A 26,845-nucleotide genomic window follows, 5' to 3' on the forward strand; every position below is an offset into this window, starting at 1 on the left:
AAGTAAAATGAATATATTAAAATGTGCTATTTGGTAGTTTATATTGAAAAAGGAATAAAGTCCTATCAGGAGTTTTTTCTTTCTAAACTTCTTGGTAGCTAATGCCTTGGAAAATTACAGTAATGTCTGCTATAAGAAGGATCAACAGGAATATAATAATCCTTATGCATTGCTTCATTAGTAGCTTTCCTTTATAGATCTTAATACATTTTTATATTTAAAGCTTCGTACAACTTTTATGAATAAGTAAATGGTATTTAGTAGGATAGCTTCAATCTTGCTTAAATTCTCTTTACCCCCTGCCTCTGAAAAGCAATATCACCTATTTAACTGTGCATACCGATGATGCAGAGTGGATTATAAAGGTAACGTAAAAACCTCTCTTCATGCAGAGCTATCTGAATTCAATGTTGATAATGACAATAAAGTCTTAGACAAAGAACCACAGGTAGTCAAGTTGATGGTGGGTTTTGTTTTGGGTTTTGGTTTTTTTTCATCTCGTACAGAAGCAGCTCAGACTCATGAGGTCATGAGATCCTCTAGTGCTTGGATGGGGTTAGCATTGGTTTAGCAGTAACTAAGGCATTAGTTTTTCTCAAGTTTAAAGTAGATGACATGTTTTGTCTGCCTCAAGCTCTGTGTAGCATCAGAGTCTCAGAGAGAGGATCATTTAATGAATCATGAGCACAGCTTCCAGTAGCATGTGGGTGGCTCTTATCATTCCTGAAGCATGCACCCAAGGACTTGGGAAGCAGAATAAAACATGGTTAGTTACAATACCTTGTTATCCAAAATACTTGCTTACAGCATTGTAGCAGTCTTGTATTGTGAAGTTGTATGGTGTTTGAGTTCAACTTCACACATACCAGTTACAGCATTCCCTGTTTAAACTTCTTCAAAGAAAACAATATTTTTACCTCTTTTCATGCTATTCATGTCCATACAGAGGAAAAACATTAATGCATAATTTAAGCAGCAATATCTGCTATTAATTACAGATATACATAATTAGTAGTTACTTGTATCAGCCATATGTATTTCCCTTACTTATATCAGAAAAGGCTGGGGTTTTTCTAATAGCTATAGCAAATGTGGAGAAAAGCACTTCTGTACTGTCATATCCTTCAGTGTATTTGCATTTTTTTAACATCTAATATACTTAATGCAACCAAATAGACATAGTTTAAGAGTGAACTGCTATGAAGTAAATAGCTGTTTAAATTGACACAATTTACTTCAATTTGCTTCAAATACAATTTACTTTAAGGTTTGCTACGTACTGCCGCTGTTCTGCTAGTGTGTGATAGCATGCTAAACTGTGGAAACTTGATCACTTAAGGAGGTCTTGATCAGGCATTTCAGCATTGAACATGTTTTTAGCAGGAATTTGTACTATGTGACTTTTTGTCCTTCCCCAAGTAACTGATTTCTGTCAACTCTCCTAACTGCTTTAGGCAAAGAAGCAGATGTATATAGGCACAACTTTAGAAATTACTAACATGTCCTGGTAATGATATTTTTCATAATAACATTATATCGCAAAATAGCAGTTCTCTTTATTCTTCCATTTCAATTGTACTAGTTGGAAAAAAAAAAATCCTTGAACATATGTGGTGAAAAATGCATTCTCAAAAACTCAACTGCAAAGTTATTCAGTTGGAATGACTGAACATTGCTTTTTCATACAGGCATTTGTGACTGTAATAAATAAATAATCAATACCAACTGCCTTATTTGAAAATCATGCACTTTGGTAATCACTAGTTAAGCTTTATTTATTGCAGAAAGCCAACCGTATCCTGGGCTGTATCAAAAGAAGCGTGACCAGCAGGTCAAAGGAGGTGATCCTGCCCCTCTACTCTGCTCTCCTGAGACCTCACTTGCAGTATTGTGTACAGTTCTGGTGTCCTCAACATAAAAAGGACATGGAACTGTTGGAGCAAGTCCAGAGGAGGGCCATGAGGATGATAAGAGGACTGGAGCACCTCCCGGATGAAGACAGGCTGAGAAAGTTGGGGCTGTTCAGCCTGGAGAGACCTCATAGCAGCCTTCCAGTACCTGAAGGGGGCCTATAAGGATGCTGGGAGGGACTCTTCATTAGGGACTGTAGTGGTAGGACAAGGGGTAATGGCTTTAAACTTAAACAGGGGAAGTTTAGGTTGGATATAAGGAAGAAGTTCTTCATAGTGAGGGTGGTGAGGCACTGGAATGGGTTGCCCAAGGAAGTTGTGAATGCTCCAACCCTGGAGGTGTTCAAGGCCAGGCTGGACAGAGCCTTGGGCAACATGATTTAGTGTGTGGTGTCCCTGCTCATGGCAGGGGAGTTGGAACTAGATGATCTTAAGGTCCTTTTCAACCCTAACTATTCTATGATTCCAAACAATTGGTGTGAAATATGAAAAAAGTAATGAACTGTGTGGTTTTTTAATCTCTTCTAGGTAGAAAGAAGAAGCCAAAGCTTTTAAACAAGTTTGATAAGACCATTAAGGCTGAACTAGATGCTGCAGAAAAACTACGTAAAAAAGTAAGTAAGTTTTGAATGTTTCACTCAAGACAGTAGACAGTGGGCAAAAATAAATTTAGAAAAAGGGAGAATTACTTTCAGATTAGTTTCTGTGAGATAAACTTTTTAAAATTAAATATTCAGTGCATATTTGTCCTTCAGGTTTCATTTCTGCTGAATAGTTTAGCTTAAATTTTTTGAAGTCAAAAATGTATGTCTGTTTATGTGTGTTTGCTCACCTTTAACCTTGAAAATACTTAGCTTAACTGTTGAATTCCTTTCATCAAAAAACTGCTTAAATTAGTCACATGGAACAGGTTTAATTCTGTCCTATCACTGTTGTCCATTTGAGTAGTCAACTATTATCAGAGAACTTAAATAATATAAGCATGTTAATCTCTCTGTTCATACGTTACGTAAGCATTAGGTGCACATCTTTTTAGTAGGCACTGTTTCTGTTGGGATTCTATGTGCCTCCTGTGAGTGTCTCTGCTCCTTAGAGCATGAAGCAGTTCTTCCTGCCTCTCAGCAGTGACACCAAGACATTAAGAACCATCAGTTTTGGTAGTTCTGAATTAAAAAACTTGACTATGAAAAGCAAACAAACAAACAAACCCCAACAAAAACTTCAGTCGTCTCCTTTGATAACTTCCAATTTTATTCTTTTGAGTGTTTCAGAAAACAAGACCTTTGCAGAGATGTCCCTTTTCCAGATGTCAGGTTAAATAGTGAAGCAAGGCTATATGACTATTAGAAATGAGACATCTTGAGTCTTTTGAATGTAAATCTTGTAAGAACTGATATGCCTCACAGACAGTCCTAGCACATGTAGGTCTGTACCCTGGATTTGAGATGGCTCAAACTCATTTTCAGTACAGTACAATAAAAACTATTCTAATTATAGCAGGTGTAGGAATATCCTTTATTTTCAGAAGACTGACTGTGCATTTTTAGCTTTACTTTGCTGTCTGTGCAACCCAGGAGTCTGTGATGAGGCTGAAGGACTGCTACATAGAGAGCACTAACCTCAGCCTGCCACTGCTGCTGCTCTTCACTAGGAGCCTTGTTTATGTGTTAGAATACAAAAATAAAAAGCATTTTCATGCTTCTTGGACTTAAACAACTGGTTGATCAGAGAAAGGCACAACAGAAACTTTTGATGAGCCTGTAGGGTCGCTTGGCTGACTCTCTTTTCCTGCCTGTGTCTCTTGGTGAGTTGCAGGCAATCATGCTTGCCTTGTAGGAAGCAGGATAAATTTATTGGGAAATCAGACATATGGAGTATTTGAAGATAGCAAGGCAGTTGTGTTTAATAGTCTACTCATATTTATAAAGCTCTAAGTGTTGGAAATGGCAGTGAGATCTGATGCCAAATTTTGCCAAGCAGTGCTTAGCTCCCATTTAACAGCACAGCTGGTTCTTCTCAACTTCCATCCTTACTTGTTAGTCAGCATCAGTCATGAGAATATACCATAGTTACATTTGGACTTTGTATAAGGCATGGAAGAGACACAGAGCACACGTGAGATGCCCTGAGGAACACTCTTATGCAGAACATGTGGAGGAAATAGCCACACAATATGGATGAGTTTACACTATTTCCTCTAGAAAAAACATAGTTACAATACTGTTCATCACGTGAGGTGTGCAGAGAGGAAATTTCCATGTATGTCTAGAACTTCTATTTTATTCTCTGTTACATTCAGCTTGGATTTTGTTCCTAGCAATAGAACCTTTACACTGTTATATAGACAGGTTATTGTCATCTCAGTACTCTTTCCAGACAAGAAAGGGAAAGTGAATAAAATAAAAACAAAGCCATTCATTTTAACCATGGGAAATGGATAGTATTGTTTCATAAATAATAATAACAAATTTCTCTTAAATAAACAGCAATCCCAACAAAAATATGAATGAAAACTGTTGATTGTGTCCATCTTTTTGTTTTGTTTTTATTTTTTATTTAATTGGGGAAACTATGTGTTATTACGCTGTGCCACCTTCAGCATTTTTATTAGATAAAATTGCTGACAAATATCTCTACTTTCCAGGGAAAAGTTGAAGAAGCTCTAAGGGCCTTTGAGACACTAGTGAATCAATACCCACAGAGTCCTCGAGCAAGATATGGGAAAGCACAGGTACTAAAAAAAAAAGCCATAATATTAAAAAAGAGAAAATAAACCTTTTTTAACAATGGAGTTCCCAGTCAGATTTCATTTTTAATGTTATGACTGTTCCTAGGGAAGAACAAAGTTATGTGATCTGTCATATTGTATCTATTTCAGTCCTCTGTCCTTCTCCAAGTACTTTGGGAGCTTTTGTCTAACTTTAGTCTAGTGGAAAGTATTGTAAATAACAAAAAAATAAGATATGTCCTGTGCATCTCATGAAAACTGTCAGATGAATGGTAAGAGATAAATCCCAGCTAATGTCCCAGTGCAGGAACAACAGGCAGAACTTAGCTGTTACATACTGTTTGCTGCAGCTGGTAAATCAACATGTAATCTCTGAGCTAAATGACGCTTTTTGCGTAGTGGGAATAGAGAAGGGGATTTGGAGTTTTTGTGGAGTGAATGTTAAAAGGATAAAGAATGCCACCTGATCAAATGTTTGGCTGAGTAACCATGCTGTTTGTTTTTTCCTGTACTCAAGGATAGTTCCAAAGTAGCTCAAGGTTAACAAGTAAAGGACAGAAGTGCCAAAAGATTCTAGATATTATTACAGCGTATACAGCTAACATAGTCAAAGCTATATTATCATTAACGTGTATGACTGAATTCAGACAGATCAATAAGAGCTTCTGCACCTGCAGTGCTTGCGTTGCATCTATACCTTGCTCTGCTAATTGACAGAAGAATGAACAACAACAAAAACATTGAAGTCTCTGAGAAAAATGCATTGAACATATGAACATGCATGCATTTGTATAAGCAATTCAAACTAATGCTTTAAAAATTTAGCATTTGAGATAGTCTTATTTTTTTTCAGCTGCAGAAACAAATCATGAAAATGCCATACAAGAGGTGAAATCAGTGTAGCTTCCATTAGCTTCACCAAAGCTGTAATTTCACAGTAAAGATCTCATATATCCTTTGGTCTGCTCCTGAACTTCAACAAATTTAAGTTCCAAAAGAGTTGTAGATTTTCTGTCAACACCTGCAAGAGTAAAGGCAATTTCTAATTAGTTTTCTAAGAAACAGTATAAATACATTAGTGTCAGAATATTTGAAAGAAATGTTTGTTGGTGTGGTTTTATCTGTCTTGCTGCCAGTGTGAGGCTTAGCATATGAATAATCCACAGTCACCAATTTATATTTCTTCCATATTGTTAAAACAGATTGCTTCATCTATTTCAAAAGCAGAAATTATGAATTCTACAAATATTAACCAAAATTCCATGTTATTGTATGTTTTAGGTGCCAATTTTCTCATGTTTTCAAACAGTCTGTAGGAAACAAGAATTAACATAATACTAATCTACCTTACCATAAAGCGCAACCAAATAAGTTCTTCATTGTTATGCCAAAATTATACAGATTAAAGGCAATTCTAAAGTTATTCCTGCAGTCTAACAATCGTATAGCTTGCCTTTTAAGAAAACAAAGTTATTTTTAAGCCTGATGGATTATTATGTGTTCTAATAATGGGTTTGTGATTCTTTCCAGTCTGAAGATGACTTAGCTGAGAAAATGAGAAGTAATGAGATGCTGCAAAAAGCTATCAACACCTATGATGAGGTGGTTAGTCTGCCAAATGTCCCATCAGATCTGATAAAACTGAGCTTGAAAAGAGAAGCAGACAGGCAGCAGTTTCTTGGTAAGATTCAAGAGTGGTGTGAAAGTTATGGGACTTGTGTGAGCAAGACTTTCAAAAGATAACCAAGGATTTGTAAGTGCCAGTTACATTGAAATTGTGGTAGGATTTGTGATCCTAATCTCTTAAATGCTTATGGAAAATATTTTAAAATTCTTCAATTTTTTTCTAGGGAACTAATGTCTATAATTGCTATAATTGGTGATAGTGCCTGTGGACAGCACTGCACTGGTTGCTATGAGAAGCTATGATGAGAGGTGGTAAAAAAATTTTTATTGATGGAAAAAAAAGAAAATAATCTTCTCTTTCTACTGAAGCTGATGGAACTCATGAGGAAATTAATGGCTTACACAGAGTAAACATACCCAGAGTAAACTTTCATTAAACAGGGAGAGGAATGAAATTGAACTCGGGGGATAACATGTGAAAGTTTAGATCTCAATTCTGTGATGTACAAGAAGTGCTGATTAGACTATGAGGCACAGTCAACTTTGCAGAAGAGTTCTGTTCCCATGGGTTGGATTTTAATATCAACTTGTTTTGATCTTTCTGTTCCTAAAATAGACCTCATCTAGGAAGTCGAGGAACATACTTGATTTTAATCACATAAAGCATGGTTAATTTCATAATGGAAATATAATAGAACTATTGCTTAACACTAGAAATGCATTTAATTACTTAATAAGATTACATTTATTTTCATATGTTTACCTAATTTTGTGGAGCACCCTAACATCTGTGTAGGAGAGAGCAACCAAAGCTTCAGAAATGTTGGTACTGCTACACTGTGAACAGTTCTCCACTAGAGGTTACCATAACACTGCACGATATGCATTTGCAGTGGTTTCCTGAAATATTTCTTGTATGGCTACACCCCAGTGACAACCAAGCAGCTGAATCTGCTCCTGTCTGCACAAGGGTTTTTTCAAGTTCTGCTTCTTGATTGTTAGTGAAAGTGCTGGCTCTGATTTACGTTCTCTTAGATGTTGTGTAAGCATCTTACTACTGTTACTCGTATCTGTAATTGTAATTGAGACTTGTTCAATCAAATTAGGTCGCATGAGGGGTTCGCTGGTGACTCTACAGAAATTGGTTCAGCTATTTCCCAGTGATACTTCGTTCAAGAATGACCTTGGTGTTGGTTACCTCTTGATAGGAGATAACGGCAATGCCAAGAAAGTGTATGAAGAGGTGAGTTTCTATTCCAGCCAAGGAAAAATATTATTTGCATTCATATGTTCATTCTAAAGACTATTTGCTTATACCTTTTTCAGTTGTTAGACATTTTGTATGTCAGGTTTTGAAGGGTTAATATAGATACATGGTTTGGTTTTGTTTTGGGTTGCTTTTGGGGTTTTTTTAGTGCCATTTTAAATTATCTTCTAATTTTGATACAGATTTCCTGATACTGTCACACTACCTGTTTTGCCTTATAGAAAAATCCAGATGTTTTTCACATGCTTAATAATATTTGATTTCTTATACCTTGTGATAGCAAGGTTTGGAATATATTGACAACACAAATGTAGTACGTAGTATTAAAATAATGTCTTACCTGTAAGATGTGGAAAGCAGAAGTATGTATTTCCTTATAGGAACATTTCCTCTAATCATGTGATGAAGCATTTCAGTATTCACACAGCATTTAACCTTTTTTTTGTGATTTTTGTAGGGAGCTTAAATTCTGATTTTCTTTCATGACACTTGTGTGGACAGTTCATTGGATTTTTATTCCTATCTTACAGTATGGTTATTGGGCTGGGGAAACTTCACTGCCAGGAAGGGCCACCTTGCTTCTGTGATCTGGAAACCCTGTTAACATCTGGAAGCTTTCTGACAGATGCGGAGCTTGATGTCACTGGTAGAGCACAAGCTGTCGGTACCTGATCAGAGATTATCTTGTTGATGCTGGCACACTTGCTGCAGCACTCATTAGTACAGGCATGGAACTGTAACTGACTGATTATGTAGACCAAAGACAAGTCAGCATGATTAGTACCACCTCCTGAGAATAATGGCCCAGTTTCCCATCCCCTGCATCAAGTCTGAGGGGATTCTCATCTCAGGTGGTTTCTCAAAGAGGAAGAGGATGTTCAGCCGCATGGCTAGAAGCAGGAGACAAACCCTGATAATACCTTTTTTTTTTCCTTTCCTCAAGCTCCTCTGCTAGTCTGGGATGTTGCTGGAATAATGTTTGCTTTGCTACTTTGTAGGTCCCTCCATAAAATGTTTCTGTTTGGTAATTTTTGGCCTGCTGTCAAAATTTCTCAGAGGATTGGAATCGTCAGCTTTTAAAGATAGACTATATTAACTGAACCTGCTTCTTAAGCTGCAAGGAACTTGAAAACAAAAACATACCCCTTTTGAGCAAGATTTTCCTCTTCAGTTTTCCACTATTTTGCTGCAAACAATATAGTTATTAGAATTTCTCAGTATAGATAATCACAAGACTTTTTATAAATGGAAGAATGTAATGAGTTTGCTATATAATTACTTTGATATCGAGTTTGATATACTTCGGAAGAACTGCTCTGATTAAGAACAGATATGCAAAATAAGAACTGGTCTGCTTTTAATATGTTGTTTTCCATGCTTCCATGGGCTTTATCCAATGTAATTACTCTGTTTTGCAGTTCACTAACCACCGAAATAGTATAGATCATAGCAATGTTCTGTCTTCGTAAAAAAGCAACAAATAAATACCTTTTAAAAGGAGTTGGATTTGTTGTATTTAAAAATTATTCTGGCTATTCATCAGACTGAATTCCAACAGAAAGGAGACAGAGCCAAAGACACAGAGAAGCTCGTGTATCTGCTTTTATTCTTGGTTATGCTGAAGGCTTCTTACATGATTTTGGTCAGATTGCTTAGGGGCTATATAGTCTTCTCTTGACAGCTTTGCTTAGCTGTTGCAATGCATGTTTAGGAAGTGATGATTGGTATGTTGTGTGGAGCTCCTACCATAGTTGCTCAGTTTCTCTGTATAGTCAATAAAGAGAAGGGCAAACTGTGAAGGGTAGTTCTGGAGGCCTCCAGGAGACATCTTCCTCTTCCCATGATTTTTCTAAAAATCTGGCAAATTTCTGTAGCGTAATTGAGTCCTTCTTCTCACTAGTGTAGGAAAAGTTAGACATTTGATAGAAAAACATAAGAGAGCACAGACAGAAGCATGAATTCAGTGTTGCACAGTAGATGCCTCCAATATTGTCAAATCCTGGGTTCTGGTTGCCACTGAAGGCTGTTCATACATTTTATTCAAGTGGTCTTTAATGCAGAAGGCATGGACATCTAGAAAGAGAGAGCAGAGCTCAGGACTCATCAAGAGAACACTTACCTTGTTTGACTAAAAGCTTAGCTTTTTGTTGATTCCCGCTCTGGTTCCATTCCTCGTGGTTGTCTAACTTCTTGTACATGTGGTATTTGTTTCTGCTCCTCAGGCAAGTTCCCAAGTAGTTTAACACTCTTCTGTGCAGGCAAATCTGGACTCCAAATTTCTCATTTCCTAGAAAACTGCTAGATTCTTGGGCAAAAGGTACCCGTTTCCTCCTTTGCTTCCTGCTGTAACATTTTGATCTTAATTCAGTGTAAGCTTGGGCTGAGCACACACAACCAGCTGGACCCTTCAAGCACTGTCCCCTACATTGGGATTACAGAATATACCGTTTCAGACCAGACTAAATCCAGCTTGCATCATCTCCAAGGAACTGGAATAGATGCGCAAGGAATCCTAGTGAATGAAAACTTTCTGCTTTACTCTTATAGCCAGTTTGCTTATTTTCCATTCAGTTGTTATTTTCCATTCCAAATCTGTTATGTCTTGACAGCTGTTGAAGTGTCATAATCACATTTTTATTTCAAAACTCTGAAATATGGTATGTTCCTTCTTTCAGCTACGAAGTGATGTGTGTAAACACTGCACCTCAGATCAAGAGAGTTTCGTACATAGACCTGTGATGTGGTATAGCCTAACACAAAATACACTTTTATAGTATGCATTTGCGAGAATTTATGCTGAACCACAGGTGGAAAATGGTGTCCAGGTGGAGACAATTTCAATTTTGCTTCTAATATTAAAGCATTTTCTTTTGAACATTACACTTAGGGACAGGAAAACATAAAAGTAGTCCTTGTAGAATTCAGAGCTATTTTTATTTTCAAAGAAAACATAATATTTAAAGTAGCCCTCGTGGAATTTAGAGCTATTTTTGTTTTCAAGGATTTACAGATAATGGTAAAATATAGTGTAAGAGAATTTTATAAGACCAGTTACTCTCCTAGTAGCACTTTTTCTGCGTGCCATGCTGAGACATGTCTGCATGGCTCAGTGCAGTGTTATACAGACACACATAAGCCAGCTCTGATTGAGCTATCTCAGGTACCGAAAGCAGAATACCCACATTAACAGAGTCCTTTGCCCTGGCTAATTAGCCATTGATAGCCCCAGAGGTTAATTTCTATATTCATGATTAATATTTAATGAGCTATGAGCAGTTTAGTAAAACTTATTTCTAAACATAATTAATATTGCATGCAGCAACAGCAACAGAGTAATAGAATTTACATTAAATACTTCCAGTGTAATTTCTGCTGATTGTATCTCTTCACTTTTCTTTAGGAGCTCTGAATGTAGATCATGCCTTAATGTGACTCGGCATAGTTTAAATGAACCGTAATACAGAAAATTCTATACTGTCTTAATTAATCACATAGCTTTATCCTATAGTTAAAGAAACTGCAACAAACTTATATGGCTAATAAATATTTCTGTCAGTCACCTAATTTCGCCCTGCAGGTACAGATTCTTGTATCAAAATGATTATGCACAGAATGCTGTAGTCAAAAGGCAGAAGACGTGTAAGGTGGTAAACTATTCTTATACTAGGGGTCAAGCTCATCCTTACTCTGACTTGCTAGGTTCACTTTTTTGCTAATAGTGTGTCATATTATGGACTTCAGGTAGATTCTCAAATCGATAGATCCTTCATAGTACCGCTTTTCTGGGGGGAAAAAAAAAAGTTAAATGCTGCTGGTTTTAACTCAATATTTTATACCCACATTGTGCTGATTTTGGTTTTATACCCACATTGTGCTGATTTTGGTTTTGCTTGGATGTAGTAAGATTTAAGAAAACAGGGGAACTGACCCAGGGAACTTCTTGAGGTTTTGCTTGCAGTTACTTTGATTGAAAGATTAGGTTAGACAGTGACTGGAAAAGGCAGAAAAAATAGCTGTAATGCATGCAGACATTTTATCCATGGCGTAAGTTTAGTAGCTTCAAAAATGGATTCAGGCAAGAGAAATTGCTCATCTATCCATTGCTTTTTATTTAGCAGCTGTGCTAGACGTTCAGATCTGTAATTCCATGAACTGCCAGGGCTCTTGTGATGATCCTCACAGTTTCTGATAAGACCATTCACCCTTATTTTAAAGAGACGAGAGGTGTAACAGCAGATTAACTTGACCATGTAATTGATATCACATAAAGCTACTAATGATACTGAATATATACATCACAGAAATGTGGAGCTGGAAAGGAGATCAAGACATTCTCTAATTTTCCCCTTGGCTGAGGCAGAATAAATGTGCTTAAATTATCTCAGTAACGTTGGGAGTACATTTTGCCAGAGCTCAGGCCAGCCAGCTTCACACCTCCTTTCCCTGAAACACTCCCCCATACACTGATCCTTTCCTACAGCTGTCCCTGTACTCACAAATCTTTCTCTTGCACAGTCCCAATGAAATATCCTTGTCTGAATATTTTCCTATGGGTTTTCCTTTCCTGCAAAATTAAGCTAGGTTATAACTCTTGATAGTATCTAAATCTTGTTCAGGGTACAAAATCTTTTAGCTTAATTTAGCATGCAAGGTCTTGGTGTTGGTCAAAGAGCATGGCACACAGCTATAATGAATGCTGTTAAATTCTGTAATGTAGCATGCTGTACACCAAGATAGAGAGTGGAGAAGGACAGACAACTAAAACATAAAGCAATTCAGAGATTCCAGTTGTAATAATTTTACTTCTGAGACTTTAAAGGTTGCCTTGTAATAGATTTTTCTAGAGAGTCATAAAAGTGAATGGGGAAAAGGAAGTACAGCCAAGCCAAGAATTCATCTGAGGGTCAGCAGAGGAAGAAAATGTCGTTGCATTACTAAATAGTAATATGTGCACAGGTTTGTTAATTTGCATAGATCCATACATGTGTTTTTAATTGATTTGCTTTCACACAGGTTCTAAGCCTGGCTCCAAATGATGGCTTTGCCAAAGTACATTATGGCTTCATCCTGAAGGCAGAAAACAAGATAGCAGAGAGCATACCCTATCTAAAGGTATTTTTCTTTTCTCACCCATAGTAAATGTTTTACTAGTAAAAATATAATTGAAATGTATAAAGAGTGTCAAGCTAGGAGCATACTAATTACAAATCACAGTGTAAGCTACTTGTTGGAGTTACATTGCTGTGTCACTGTCTGTGAACTGGAGCAAGCTTGTACATTGAGACTCATCAATTCTTAAATATCAAGTATTTGTTTTATTAGTGGTTAACCTAAAGTACACAGCTGTGAGCCTCAGACTGTGCTGGGGTTGGCAGTATGCTGCAAACTAAAGGTTCTTGTAAGATCCAGAGAGGGCTTGTGTATACTTCTGGGTGTTTGGTAAGAAAGTACTACAAAATAAAGCCTTAATTCAGCTTTCTAAAACACTTCTGTATATGTTTAAAACACTTGTCTATATGTTTATAGGGTATGGGGCAAGTGTCCATCTTTGAATACACCTCTGTCTTGGAGGCACTGAGCAGAGGGGCCATGGAATTTGGAAAACTGATAACATTTCTCAATAGATTTTTACTGATTGTATTCATTCAGCCTAAGTTACAGGTTACCTTTAGAAGTCCTATTGAAGTTTCTCTTGCACTTTGTTTTGTTTTTATTAATAGGAAGGACTAGAGTCTGGTGACCCTGGCACAGATGATGGACGCTTTTATTTTCATCTGGGTGATGCCTTGCAGAGAATGGGAGACAAAGACGTATGTTTTTAACATGTTCTTGCTTTAAAGTCTAAACCTCTGAGAGACTGCAGAATCCAGAAAAACCTTCAGTGATGGGTTCAATGTTGAAAACATGAGTAGTCCCATTGCAACAACTATCTGGTTATATGTGTATATAGGTCAATATAAGCAACAGCAGAAAATCTGTCATTGATGTGGCAGTAAGACCTCTTAGCATTGCTTGCTTTAGAACTAACCCAAACTTTTGAAGCTTGCATGGGGCAGCCTGAACTGAGGGAACAAAAATATTTTGAAAATTCAGTGACAGTGTTTTTAGAGACTATTTTATGCTCCTGCCACTTAAACCAAAGATTTTAACCAGAATTCAAAAAAAGCAGTTATATCACTGTATAGAAGTTCTCTCATAGCTCTGGTGTAAGAGTATTTTGTAAACCTTCCTTCATTCACAAAGTGACCGTGAGCACCAGCAAGTATGTGATAAAAGACTATGAGAGGACTGAATGAGTGGGCTGAGTTATGGTATTTGTTCAATAACTAAATTAGCAAAGAGATCAGAAAAGCAGAAATTTGAACAAATCTGTTGTGTGCCCAAGGAAAACAAACATATACCACTGGAAGCCATATGAGTTTCTGATTTGTTAATTCAAAATGATATTTCATTTAAAAGCCAAATTTAAATGTGTAAATTAGCCCTACTGTTATGGTAGGGGATCAAAGGGTTTTGTTAAAGGATGTTATTAGTAATTAACTTTATGACGGGTATGAATTTGAAAATAATGACAAAAAAAACCCTCATTCAGGTTCCTCAATGGGAAATGTGAAGACAATAAGCATAAAAAAGCATAGTGAAAGATAGCCATGAAATGCACTGCTTTTTACTTAGTTATCTCATAATAGAATCATAGAATAATTAGGGTTAGAAAGGACCTTAAGATCATCTAGTTCCAACCCCCTGCGCCATGAGCAGGGACACCACACACTAAACTATATTGCCCAAGGGTCTGTCCAACCCGGCCTTGAACGCTGCCAGGGACGGAGCATTCGCAACTTCTTGGGCAACCCATTCCAGTGCCTCACCACCCTCACTGTGAAGAACTTCTTCCTTATATCCAACCTAAATTTCCCCTGTTTAAGTTTGAACCCATTACCCCTTGTCCTATCACTACAGTCCCTAATGAAGAGTCCCTCCCCATCATCCTTATAGGCCCCCTTCAGATACTGGAAGTAATGTAAAGAATGCTGACCTCTTGAGTATCTTGACCCAGTCAGTAGAAGGTTCTCCAGTATGAACTGTGTAGATAGACAGGCTATAATGAAGTCTAAGTATGTGATTTTTCTCGAGCCTAGTCCATCAGGTTTTTTATAAGTCATGGAAACTTTCTTGCAGTTACTTATACATACAGTAGATTTATAACATTGAAATGTAATAATATCTTGAATTTTGTAGGTTAGATTGCCTTCTCTGAAATATTCTTCCAATTAAGTTGGGGTTTATTTTTAGTTTAAAAGTTCATTTACAAGTGAGAATCAGTAGGCCTCATTTTATACTCATTTTACACAGTCTGCTTGCACATGCTCTCTCTCTCTGTCTGACTCTGTCCTCCTCTCAACAGAAAACCAGAAAGGAAGTCCCTGTATGCTTCCATGGGATATTGTGGGTTGAATGGTTGAGCCTAGAATATCCCATTACAGATGTAATTAACATACATCATAATTTTGTTAATGTTTATAGAGTCAAATCTGCTGTAGAAAAGGTTTTAATTAATGACAAATGAACTTGGGATAGAGGAGACTTTTAAATTCATCAATGAAAAGTCCACTGTTAAGCTAAATTTTTCTCACTGACCTTGCTAGACTTGCTGAACTTCAAGATTTAATCAAGGAAACAGATCAATATTTAAGAAATATGTGAAATTGCTATCACCGAAGGTTTGTTGAAGGTAGATATTAATCTATTAGAGCTAAATTAGGACTTATGAATATGGTCTTGGTAAGTGTTAGGCGAACAGTGTTGAGTATGCCCTTTCCAACTATAATTTGATAAAATGCCAAATGGACTTAAGATAAATTAAAACTGTAGAAGGTATTATAGAGCAAAGTGCTATTCACACAGAATGCATAAACTGAGTGCATCTCAAACAATTTCTTTCCTGGAAAAGAAGATCCACTATTGTAGCTCTCTTCGACAGTGCAGTGATCATTATTTAGTCCTTCCACTTCCAAAATCTGCATACAAAAATAAAGATTTCTTGTGGAAGCTCAGGACTGGAAAGGATGAATGAGGCAAGCTAACCCTACTCCATTCTGTCAAAGGCAACCTCATAGCACAATTCTTTTAATACATAAGGATTAACAGTATTATGCTTTGTGATTATGGCTGATGGATCTTAAAGAGCAGCAGTATTCATATTCATCAGTCAGTGGCTGAAACAAGTAAATCATCCCTCTTACCTTTTGGGCTAACTCCAGGCATTGCAAATGAACATAGTCAGTCAGCATGAACAATCTATTGACATCCCACTGCTATTACAATTTGCATCTTGAGGAATAGACATTATAAATCATAATGCTTTCACTTCAGAGACTTAACCAAGATAACATCAAAATTTAGAGATATGTTGTGTGTCGCCCAAAGGTAATACATAAGTTATCTTTTTTGTATCCATACACAACATTACAGAGCTTCTGAATGGAAAAAAGATGAAAGCTTATATATAGTCTGCTGTTATTCTGTTCATCTGTACTGATTTTCTGTACTTAAGATAAATACTGTAAGGCAACATTCAATTGCAGCCTTTCCTCCATACTTCAAGAGAGTTATAAAAATCAGAGTACCATAATTTTTAAAAGCTTGAAGAAAGTTTTTAGACTCTCAGAAATGATCTGTGGTAAAAATAGAGACTTAAGTAAACATGTGAAATCAAAACTACCCAAAATAATTTCTTAACTTACATCGGTGAAATAAAAGATCTCTGAGATAACACCTGGACATTTTTATAAATAATCTATTACATGAAGAATTTCCAATAGCTTTTTGTATTTCTTAGTAAGTCACACACTGTTCCCATGGTTAATTTGTATCCAAAAGAAATTTTTTCCTTCTAGTTTACTGGCTTCAAGGTAAACATAAATAATAAGCTGACATGAATTGTTGTTCTAGAGATGTGTTTATTTGATTATATATTTTACTTTCTATTAGACCCCATACAATAAATGGTTCTTCTTTATCTTAAGAGTTAGTAATGTGGGTTTCGTCTCAGTAAGATACTTGTTTTAGACTTACTGTCAAATGTGGGCAGATAAATGGACAACTGCCATAGAATCATAGAATAGTTAGGGTTTTTGCAAACTTTTTTTGTAAGATACAACTTTTTTCCTGACACTTTTCCTGCCAACTTCAACATTGTTGGTAAATTCAAATTATTTTTTACCCACAGAAACATTTCTATGCAATTTAAATTACAAACTGGAAATCTAACCCTCGAAACACAGTTCTGCCCATTTGGATGACATTACAGTAGTATTCATAGAATCATAGAATGGTTTGGGTGGGAAAGGACCTTAAGAACATCTAGTTCCAATCCCCCTGCCATGAGCAGGGACACCACACACTAAACTATGTCGCCCAAGGCTCTGTCCAGCCTGGCTTTGAACACCTCCAGGGTTGGAGCACTCACAGCTTCCTTGGGCAACCTAAATAATATGCCTACGAGTTGTAAGATGAGGAATTACTCTCTTTGAAGAAACAAAACCCAATTTAAATAGTCATGCAGAGAATGCTTCTGGGGACAGTGTTCATCTTCCGATTTTCTGTACTCCTGCTGGAAAGAAAAGTGGAAGGTTTGGTTCGTTTGAGGAGAACTTGGCAAGGAGGTGCACATGGCCAGGGAAAGTCTAATGGTAAGGTGTGGGGAGAGTGCTATTAACTGGAAGCACAAGGATGAAATTATAGGCTGTTTTATTTAGAGTAAGGCAAGAATAGGTATTAGGCTGTATAAAGGAGTGTGGTCCAAGTTTGGATGAGTGATGCTTGGGTGGAGGTGAATTTGATAGGTTGCAGGCTTGGTAAAGAGTGAATTTCAAGCACTGTAGCTAGAGAGGGACTCTGTGCATGGCTCAAAGTAAAGAGGATTTTGGATGGCTTCTGTTTGAGAGAGAGATTGCTGCCTACTTCAGTCCCCCTGCTCCGGACTTTTTATCTTCATATCTCCCTACTTAGCTTTCATTTTTGGTATTTGTGTTGTCTAAAATATTTCAGGTGTAGCAGTAGTACTGGACAGAAAGGAAGCAGCTATACATAATCTTCTCTGTACATGGTTCATCACAGTGCTACTCATGTTGGATCTTTTCTTTCCAAATGTCTCATTTTCTTTCTTTTCAGTACCTTGTTTTGCTGCTATACAGGGATAAAGCAACTTGTGGAAAGGGAGAGTAAGACAAAGGAAGACGCAGTATTTACCTCAGTAGTTTTCTACCATGTGGTCAGTTCTGGTGTGGCAACAAACATTTGGAGAAACTCAAGTGCATATATGTAGTAGATAATTAAGTAACAATTTACATCCACAAAGTCAGCAGTGTTTTCATCATCGCAGCATCTCTACTGGCAGCAGAAGGCAATCGTCTTTAATTCATAGGTAGATAATTGAAACAGAGAAAACAAAGTTGACCAAAATGGGAAACAACTGGATATCCCAAATCCAAGGGGACCAACTAGATTACTGACCCATATTTGGTGTGAATGGTTGTGAGAAGATTATCCTATTTTGCCAATGGATTGGACAGCCTTGGCCAATGAATCTATTTTGGGAATGTTAGTTGGGCCTAGGACCTTGGCTGATATGAATTCGGTTGTTAACAATTGCAATCTTTTAGGCATACAAGTGGTATGAACTTGGATACCAAAGAGGTCACTTTGCATCAGTTTGGCAGCGCTCCCTCTACAATGTCAAGGGACTGAAGGCTCAGCCTTGGTGGACAGCAAGGGAAACTGGTTATACGGAACTGGTAAAGGTAAGGCAGCTTGTTTCTGTATACTTTGAATTTTATTTTATTTTTTTTCATAAGGTAAGCAAAACAAATGTAGATTCACAGAGATGGATTTAAAAAAAGGTAACAACATAGAATTTTAGTTCTTTAAAGTTCTTTATTTAATGCAAAGCAAGTAGTCTGGTTGTTGTTCGTAATATTAGTTTTAGCTTCCCAAATTGCATAATTTTTAATATTTTAACAATGGTTATAATAATTCCTTAAAAAATGAAAATTAAAATGGGGAAGAACATGTTTTTCCTTGTATGTTTTAATTATTGGTATGTGGTTTAGCAAAATTATTCTACACAGTTTATTCACAAGAGAAGTTGTTTCAGTGGTGGGTTTTTTTTTTTATACTTAGTTACATGACATGATAAAAAACTACTGTAAAAGGATGATTTTATTAGAAAGAAATTACAAAAGGAAGATTACTCTTCATTATGATTTTGATGGCATCATAAATAAGGATAGGAAATTTAGATTAAAGTGTGATTCTCCAGTTTCATCTCAGTCTCAAGAAAGAGCAATTAGCTTTATGGGCTGGTGTTTGGGAAGATCTTAAATGGTCATGTATTGAACTCATTCTTGAGGTGTGTGTAGAAGTAGATACTTCCTGCCATAAAAGAGTTGGAGAAACAGGGAACTTCTTATCATACTTTTGCCAAACAAAAAGGAAAGAATATGTATTATCTTATTGATGTTTTAGAGCTATCTGCAGTGATATTTTACAGTCTCTTAGGTGTAAACCATTCAGATTCCTAAATTGCAGAAGGTAATGGGGGGGTAACCTGTGTGGGGTGTGTGGGAAATGCTACCAAATCCCAGTGATAAAATTTGACCTAGAAAGCTGCTCTATGAAGCACTGTAGGCCCTGACCATCTCTTCCTGTGTCTCGCTGCTTGTTGATAAATGTGAATGGACAATTCTCATTTTCTTGGTAGCTTAACAGTGCTGACTGAAGATTTGTTTGTGGTTAACTGAGACAGCTCTAAAATGAGACTCTCTGACAGCTCTCTTTGTTTCATTCTGTTAAGCAGCATGGCCATGGTCAGTAGCATCTTATAGCACAGACCTGGCTTGATTTTATTATAAAGGGTCATGTAGTTTCTTGGCACTGGAGACAGAGATGTGAATTTTGACAGTGCTTTTTCCACTGTCCTTCTTCAGTATTCTCAGTTTAATAAATTTCTCCTGAGGGGCATTCAGCTCACTTAACTTTAGTCATACAGATGCGAGGCATATTGTCTGCTAGTGATCTAGTTTACAGGTATCAAAGTATTTCTAGAGGATGATTAATTTTTACTATGTTAAATAACTAAGGATGGCATGTCTCCCTTCCTGGTGTTAACTTTCCTACTGCTTCACAAAAAAAAATGAAGCCTAGGCAATTAATTTAAGCTTGATGTTTAACTGTCTGATGGGTAAGATTAAAGATGACAATCTCATACTTTATTTCCCTCACTATTACCTACTTGGCTGGATGTCTGGGGAGACTGGGAATATGTCAGTAACACTTACCGGGATATGTATGATGATGGTAAATCTCGCTTAGTGGTACCTTACTTCTTTCTAGCTGTGACCCATTAAGGCTTAATTTTATTGTAGTTTCCTTGAAAGAGTAGGAAGGGTGTCTGCCTGGTTTCTCAGGGAGCAGAAAATATAAACCTTTAGTTCAGTATCAAGTGATGTATGTAGAAATGTTCTGCTAATGTTTCTGATCTATGGTATCGCAGGCCTTTGGATCTGGAGAGTCAAGAAAATTTCTTGTTTGAGCTCAGCTAAATGAAAACCTTACTTTTTTACCTTTGAAAACCTGTCTTCTTCCCTTGGGACAATTAGCTTTCCTTTCTTACTGAGTCATTGCATCGTTCTTTGGTACCTTTTGTAGAACCTCAGCATTATTCTTCTATTCCAGTGCTCATTTTAAAGAATAAGGAAAGAGGTAAAATGCTCTTAGATCCTAGAGTCTTCTCACCAGTCTGAAATTAATACATAAGTAATGACCTAGGTAACTTTGTCCTTTCCTCGTGTTGTGTCGTTTGACTTATGGAAAGGACCTGGAGGATGCTTTGCCAATAACGTACTACAGCGAACAGATGATTGATTAAAGTAGATCTTGTATTGTCAGTTTGCCCTGATGGCTTAGATTTTATTAATTAAAAGTTTCAAGTGCAACAAGAAAAGCCCAGAAAGAGAATGAAAGTACTGACAACACCACGTATCCATAGTGTTTTCTGTAGGGTGACAGCTAGGGCTTAATGGTTTAGCTAATAATAGCTAAACATTCATATTTAATGGAGAAATTAAATGGAAATGTGCACTTAAAGTGTGGCTGGATGCTTTAAGGGGAGCCATGTGTTGAAAAGAGCAGAGATGATACGTACAAGTGCTGATGCTTAAGCATTGTGAGTGACCCACTGCGTGCAATGAATCTATTTTGAAAGGTTTAAGATACTGCTCCTTAGTTGGAGGTTGTCAGTGTTTCCCCAGCAGAGACACAGTAACTGATCATGAATACTCTCCTCCTCTTTTTCAGTAACAAATTGAAGTCTTCACCATGGTTTTATTTTACAGTCCAATGGGTTAAAATGGACATCAGTAGTTACGCATTGAAAGGGCTTGACAGCACAGAGTAAGGATTCTTTTAATATAATAGTCACACATAAAAACTGTTATTAAGAAATCCCTATTTAAATATAGTAATGCCAATAAAATCTACACTGTTGCCAGATGTAAAGCAACTGTAAACTTCCCTTATTGTTAGGAACTGTATTTAAAAAAAACATGGAGATTTATGGGAATCAGCTGCTAGGAAACAAGCACATGTGTTTCCAATGCTGGTTGCCACCTAGTTCTTCACTTGGAATCAGGATATTGCACCAAATATAATACAAATTTGTTGCTCTAACCTGAGGCTTGAATCCCTACATATCATGAAGCATAAGCGTGTTTCACTTTTTGCTGTAGATAACAGCTCTTGGATCAAAAGCTGTAAGTCCAAGTCCTGGACTTAGTATGTTTTTATGGTGCTTTGCATTCTTACCCATCTAAGGTATGTTTAGGAGTCTGTAAAATCAGGGAGATCAAGGCTGAGCTGGGTTTGATCTTCCCACTTCATTTCTACCTAGCAGCTACCTCCTACAGTAAAGCACTATCAGTGTGTTTTATAGATGGGATCCAGGTTTTCAGGAGTACAGACATGCTGTTGATTTCAGGGGAAGTTGTGTCTAAAACCATTGCGGATCTAGTTCAAAATCAGTGGCATGTATTCAAATTACTTTGTATCTAACAAGTTTGGGAAGGAGCTTTAAACTGCAGGGACAAACACCCATCTCTGCAGGTTAACTTTCAGCCTGGGGCATTAGTGAAAGATTAGAGGTGACAAAGCAGCTGTTGCCTGCAACCCCTTAGGCCACCGGTGCTCTTCATGCCTCCTCTTGTCTCTGTAGGTGAATGCCCCCTTACCTTTTTTCAGACAAGAAAGTAGGAGGAGTTTGAGGAGACAGGGAAGCACTTGTAATATGTTTTAAAGCTTTCCAGTTTGTTCATCTGTGTCACTTTAAATCGAGGCCAGTGTAAATGCAAGTTATTCTTTTATTTCTTGTCTCCAGCCAGAGCTAAAGCTGGTATTTTCTTTTGTAGATATGGTAGCACTGTATCAGTACCAGCACTGTTCCCATATTCATCTCTGATTAGGTGGAAATTTCCAGACTGTTCAGGGTTTTTTTGTACCTTGCATTTTTGAAAACTCAGTTTTCCAAGTGCATTCTAAGAAAACATTTCTACTTAATGTTAACCATTGAATGAGAGTTATGGAAACCCGTCAGCGGGAGAGAATAAGGTGAATGAAGCAGGAAAAATAAATGTTTTTCCCTTTTAGCATTGAATGAAAGAGAACAGAGTTAGCTAGGAAGAAGAAATTACCGTAATAACGGAAGTGCAATCCTAATTTTCGTAGGTCCTAGCCTACATAAAAATATTCTAGTGGCAGAAAGTCGCTGTATTATAGACAGCATGTTCTAGCCATGGCTTGCTTTGCTGAGCCTTTTATGATTTTGTAGAATCAGCTTGTCTTTTAATTTAAAAAAAAAAATCAAATTGAAAATGCAATTGTTTAATTTAAATAGGGAAGACAAATAACCATACAGATTTTTAAGGCTAAAAAGGGGTAGTTACATGACCTAGTCTGCTCTGTGTTATTCAAACTTTTGAGTTTTAGTCAGCTATACACATCATACAAAAAAGTAGTGTGGGAACACACCTTACTCTGTTTTCAGCATGAAACTGTTTGAAAATGTCTTACATAAATGCTTTGGTCAAGAGCACACAGAGAAATGAAAACTATTCTCCCAAATAAGGCTTAGTAAGCAAAGTAAGCAGCTGGGAAATGGAAGTTATACTGTGGGTTTTTCATTTATATTGCTGTAACATTAAAATGACTTATTATTGGTAGAATAAAAGGTTTTCTAATCTGTCTGATTTTTACAAATATAATGTCCTGAGGCAGCAGAGAACAGACATTTTAATGGTAGTATTTTGTGGGTTTGGTACGTATGAAGTACAAGGCAGCTTACACATTTTTAATGGTTGCATCCATAAATCATTACCCAGCATTTCAAATTGTATTTGATATTCTTCAATAGCATCAGCATGTGCAAGTGAATCTCTGCACTTTTTTGAAGGTTTAAATCATAACTTTCAGCTTAAGTGCCGTGTTTACATTTGTCCTTTGAACTGGAATGTTCTGCCAAAGCCCGGAGTCCCAGGTTAAGAGTGGTTTTGTAGTTGCAGGAGTGCTTCCAGGTAACGTGTGCAGTGTTGAAGAGCAATGCACTTGTTAGCTTGCAATACCAAATGAGCTGTTAAAGAGCCCTTAGGCTAATCAAAAAGCAAGTCAAAGTGAGGCCTAGCCTGCAAAGAGGCTGGCGATTATTGAAATTTTATGATCTAAATGTAATTGAATCTGAGGAATGCCATGAAAGTGTGTTTTCCTGCTTTAATTTGTCAGAAGGGAAATGAGTATAAAGAAACTTGATAATGATGATGAACACTTTTTGTTTAGTGCTTTTAAATTAAAAAAAAAAGTTAATAATGGCAGGAAAAAATAAAACCAGTACTAAAACTGAATGCAGTAAGTTCTCAGTGCAGTAACTTGGATCTCTCAACAGTCCTTAGAAAAAAATTGGAAGCTCATTCGGGATGAGGGGCTTGCTGTGATGGATAAAAAAAGAAGCCTTTTCCTGCCCGAAGATGAGAATCTACGAGAAAAAGGAGACTGGAGCCAGTTTACCTTGTGGCAACAAGGTAAAACATTTTGTATTTCTTCTCTTTCCCCTGTTTCACTTGCTCAGATTAATACAACGTAATAGGGAGTAGCAACACAGTTTTTTTCAGAACCCTTTTTTATAATCACTGAAATCTACAGTAGAAGGGAACTAATAAAATAGCACCTAGGATCTCTGTGACAGTGAACAAGAGTTCTTTATTCTAAACCATGTTGTCCTGAAGCACTTCTAATAATCCCTTGAAGTTAATACTCCTTCAAGTGATACAAAGCTGACAACATTTTGCATGGTGATGCATAGTAAAGAGCAGCCTGAGGGAAGACAGGAATGTAGGAGAAGGCGCATCCTCAATATTGTGTTGTCAGTGAGGTGAGAAATTGTATGAGCAAAAGAATATGACTTAGAAGCTTGCTGCCCTATGCCTGAGCTGTGCAGTGGGAGGCCCAAGACTTATAAGTCTCTTCTAAGAGACTTATTTTTATAATCATAAGACTATACAAGACTGCATATGAAAGAGTTCTGTAAAATGAAATATTAAAAGCAAGTTTTATCAAAATATAATCTGGTGTTGAAACAGCACGATACTGGTGGCTTTTCTCGTATTTTTTTTCTATGCAGTCTCATTATTGTTTAGACTTTTAGAAGCATGCTTAAAATATTAAAACCAAGTTATATCAAAATAGAATCTCTTCAAAAATGTATTATGTTGGTGGCATTTTTTTTCTATGCAGTCTCATTATTGTTTATACTTTTAGAGCAATGTTTAAAAAATTGTGGAAATCCTGGACTTCACAAATAATTTAAAAGCAAAGATGTGCAGGCTGCTCTGGTATTACAATGTTTAACTACTGTTTCACAGCCTGTAAAATGGGAATAATAATATTTACCTGTCTTTCAGTGTCAGCTCTTTGATAGCTTTGTTGCTTTCTGCAAAGCAGGAAACAAGGAAGTGTTTGATCATTGCCCTTACCAATACTCTGGCTGTTATTTTCACTAGGAAGAAAAAATGAGAATGCTTGTAAAAGTGTTCCAAAAACATGTGCTTTATTGGAAAGATTCCCAGAAGCTACTGGCTGCAGAAGAGGGCAGGTACATGACAAATTTCTTCATTTTTACAAATTCCTAATGCTGGGAGCAGGGGATTTTTTGGAATGCGTATGGAGGGATGTGAGACATTGGTATATTTAATGATGCCTCAAGCACACGATGGAGTTAACAGTAAAAATACACCCAGTTTTAGCCCTCAGCAGATTGAAGATGAAATATGTTAGTCAAAGCCTTTCTATGGACTCTAGCTGAGCCATTTTACCTTGTATTTCTTGGGCGCTCATGGTAGTTAAGTAGTTATTTGCTGTGGATCAACCAATAAGTAATGATTCACTAAACCCCAGCCCTGAGTGACCTGATCTGGCTCGTGGCTAATCCTGCTTTGAGCAGGAGGCTGGATTAGGTCCTTTCTAACCTGAATTCTTCTTTTTTTCTGATCTGAACCTAACTTTACAAAACTCATTCAGTGAGCCAGGTTCTCATTGTCTACCCCAGCCTGGTTGCAGTAGACAGGAGAATCACCTCATGGAAGCCAAACAAGAGTACTACTGTCACATGCTTCTTTCCTAAAGGTAAAGGAAAGAAATTTTACATTCGTGAGCTGTGGCCTTGGGTACCAACCCAAGTGCCTGGTCTACACTGTCTCCTTGGCTGCAAATTAACCTCATTAAATCGTGCAGTAGACTTATATGGTATGGATGAATACATATGTAGCTGAATGAATGGCCCAGTACAGATATATGATTCTGTAGGGCAGAATTTTTCATAGGGTTTTTTCCAAGTTGTTATATTTTATCTGTAATGACTGCATGAGAATAACCATCATACTGCAAAATTAAGGATGTGAAAGTTGTAAAACACAGTGCTAGCATAATCCTATTTCAGAGCCTTGAAAGGAGGTGTTCACCAGACGAGTGCCTTTGATCTAGTGCAGAAGTGCGCTAGATGGCTACTGTTTGTGGGATTGAACAAGGCTATTGTTTCACTGATTTGTTGCAAAGTCTGATTGTAGTGAATATAACTGATGGATGTATTTATGTGAGGTACTCACATTGTGTGGCTGAGAGCAAGAAAACTGCTTTCTGTGGCATCCATAGCCAAAATGGACCTATCCTAGGGAGCAAATTCTCTCTGAGAGCTACTATTTTGTTCACAATTTTTTAGCACCCCACATGGTATCACCAGGATTTGGTTTTCAGAGACATTGTGTATTTACAGTTATAGCTGTAGTCATGTGTTTTGAACGTATAAAATGTAACATAATATGAATAATGGTGCACTTGAGTTCATCCACTACTGGGGGATGCCTAGGACAATTCTGATTTTATGGTATCCATGCCTCAGATTCTTATTGGTAAATTAAGTTTAAAATACCACCTATTCTGTATGCACATACAGAAACAATGGGAACAAATCAGGAAATTGGGAGTTTGTCCAGTGGATTGCCTATTAGGGTGCTTTGGGCAAGTCATGTACTGACAAAGATTAACAAATGTAAAATAATCACCTGCTTAGTGCTGCTGAGGACTGTGTAGAACAATAACAAGTGATTGTATTATTAAAAACAATATCATTCTTCTCAAAAATAACGGTAAACTAAAAGTAGCACAGGGAGTTTTAATTCTGGGTGTTTCTTAACTCTTCAGAGTTTTAAATTACAACCATAGTATAATCCATTGGTAGATAGGACTATTTATATATAGTACTTGAGGACAGTGCATGCATTTAATTCATAAGCATATCCAGGCTGATCTGTGTGGACAGATAAAATACATGACAGTAATCATTCTGCAGTGCTGGTATATTAGCATTAAAAAAAATGGTTTTCTGGGATATTAGTAACTATCCTGCATAACCAGTTATTTGCATTGCATTAGGGTCTGACAGGGCAATCGAGTTAATGCACCTCAGTGTAGCAGAGGTGGTAAGCTGAAATCTCAAGATGGTGGGAACAGCTAAGGCATTAGGCACACACTGTCTTCTGCTGATGTTGCTACAGTTGGAGAGCAAGTAACACCTTAAACTGTAAGATTTATCAGTTACCCTATCCCAGCCAGATGTGCAGATTTCTCAGTTGAAAAGACACTTCTCACCACTGCCATGCATTATTCACACTTCCTGTTCATCCAGTTGTTGTAGAATCGCACAAAGAAGGAATGAGA

The 26,845-nt window shown here is 37.0% G+C and overlaps 1 protein-coding gene across 1 annotated transcript in view; it reads left to right on the top strand.

Annotated features, from left to right (window-relative positions):
• ASPH (aspartate beta-hydroxylase) overlaps positions 1-26,845 on the top strand; it is a 92,124-nt gene that overhangs the window by 57,241 nt on the left and 8,038 nt on the right. Inside the window, exons 18-26 of the mRNA XM_010014720.1 lie at positions 2,443-2,524; positions 4,555-4,641; positions 6,169-6,319; positions 7,371-7,507; positions 12,545-12,643; positions 13,252-13,341; positions 18,196-18,333; positions 23,520-23,655; positions 24,634-24,725. Coding sequence (XP_010013022.1) covers positions 2,443-2,524; positions 4,555-4,641; positions 6,169-6,319; positions 7,371-7,507; positions 12,545-12,643; positions 13,252-13,341; positions 18,196-18,333; positions 23,520-23,655; positions 24,634-24,725 — 1,012 coding nt within the window. The remainder of the gene's footprint in view (positions 1-2,442; positions 2,525-4,554; positions 4,642-6,168; positions 6,320-7,370; positions 7,508-12,544; positions 12,644-13,251; positions 13,342-18,195; positions 18,334-23,519; positions 23,656-24,633; positions 24,726-26,845) is intronic.

This window comes from Nestor notabilis, unplaced genomic scaffold (assembly GCF_000696875.1).
Source record: "Nestor notabilis isolate BGI_N333 unplaced genomic scaffold, ASM69687v1 scaffold8125, whole genome shotgun sequence".
In the NCBI taxonomy this organism is placed as follows: domain Eukaryota; kingdom Metazoa; phylum Chordata; class Aves; order Psittaciformes; family Psittacidae; genus Nestor; species Nestor notabilis.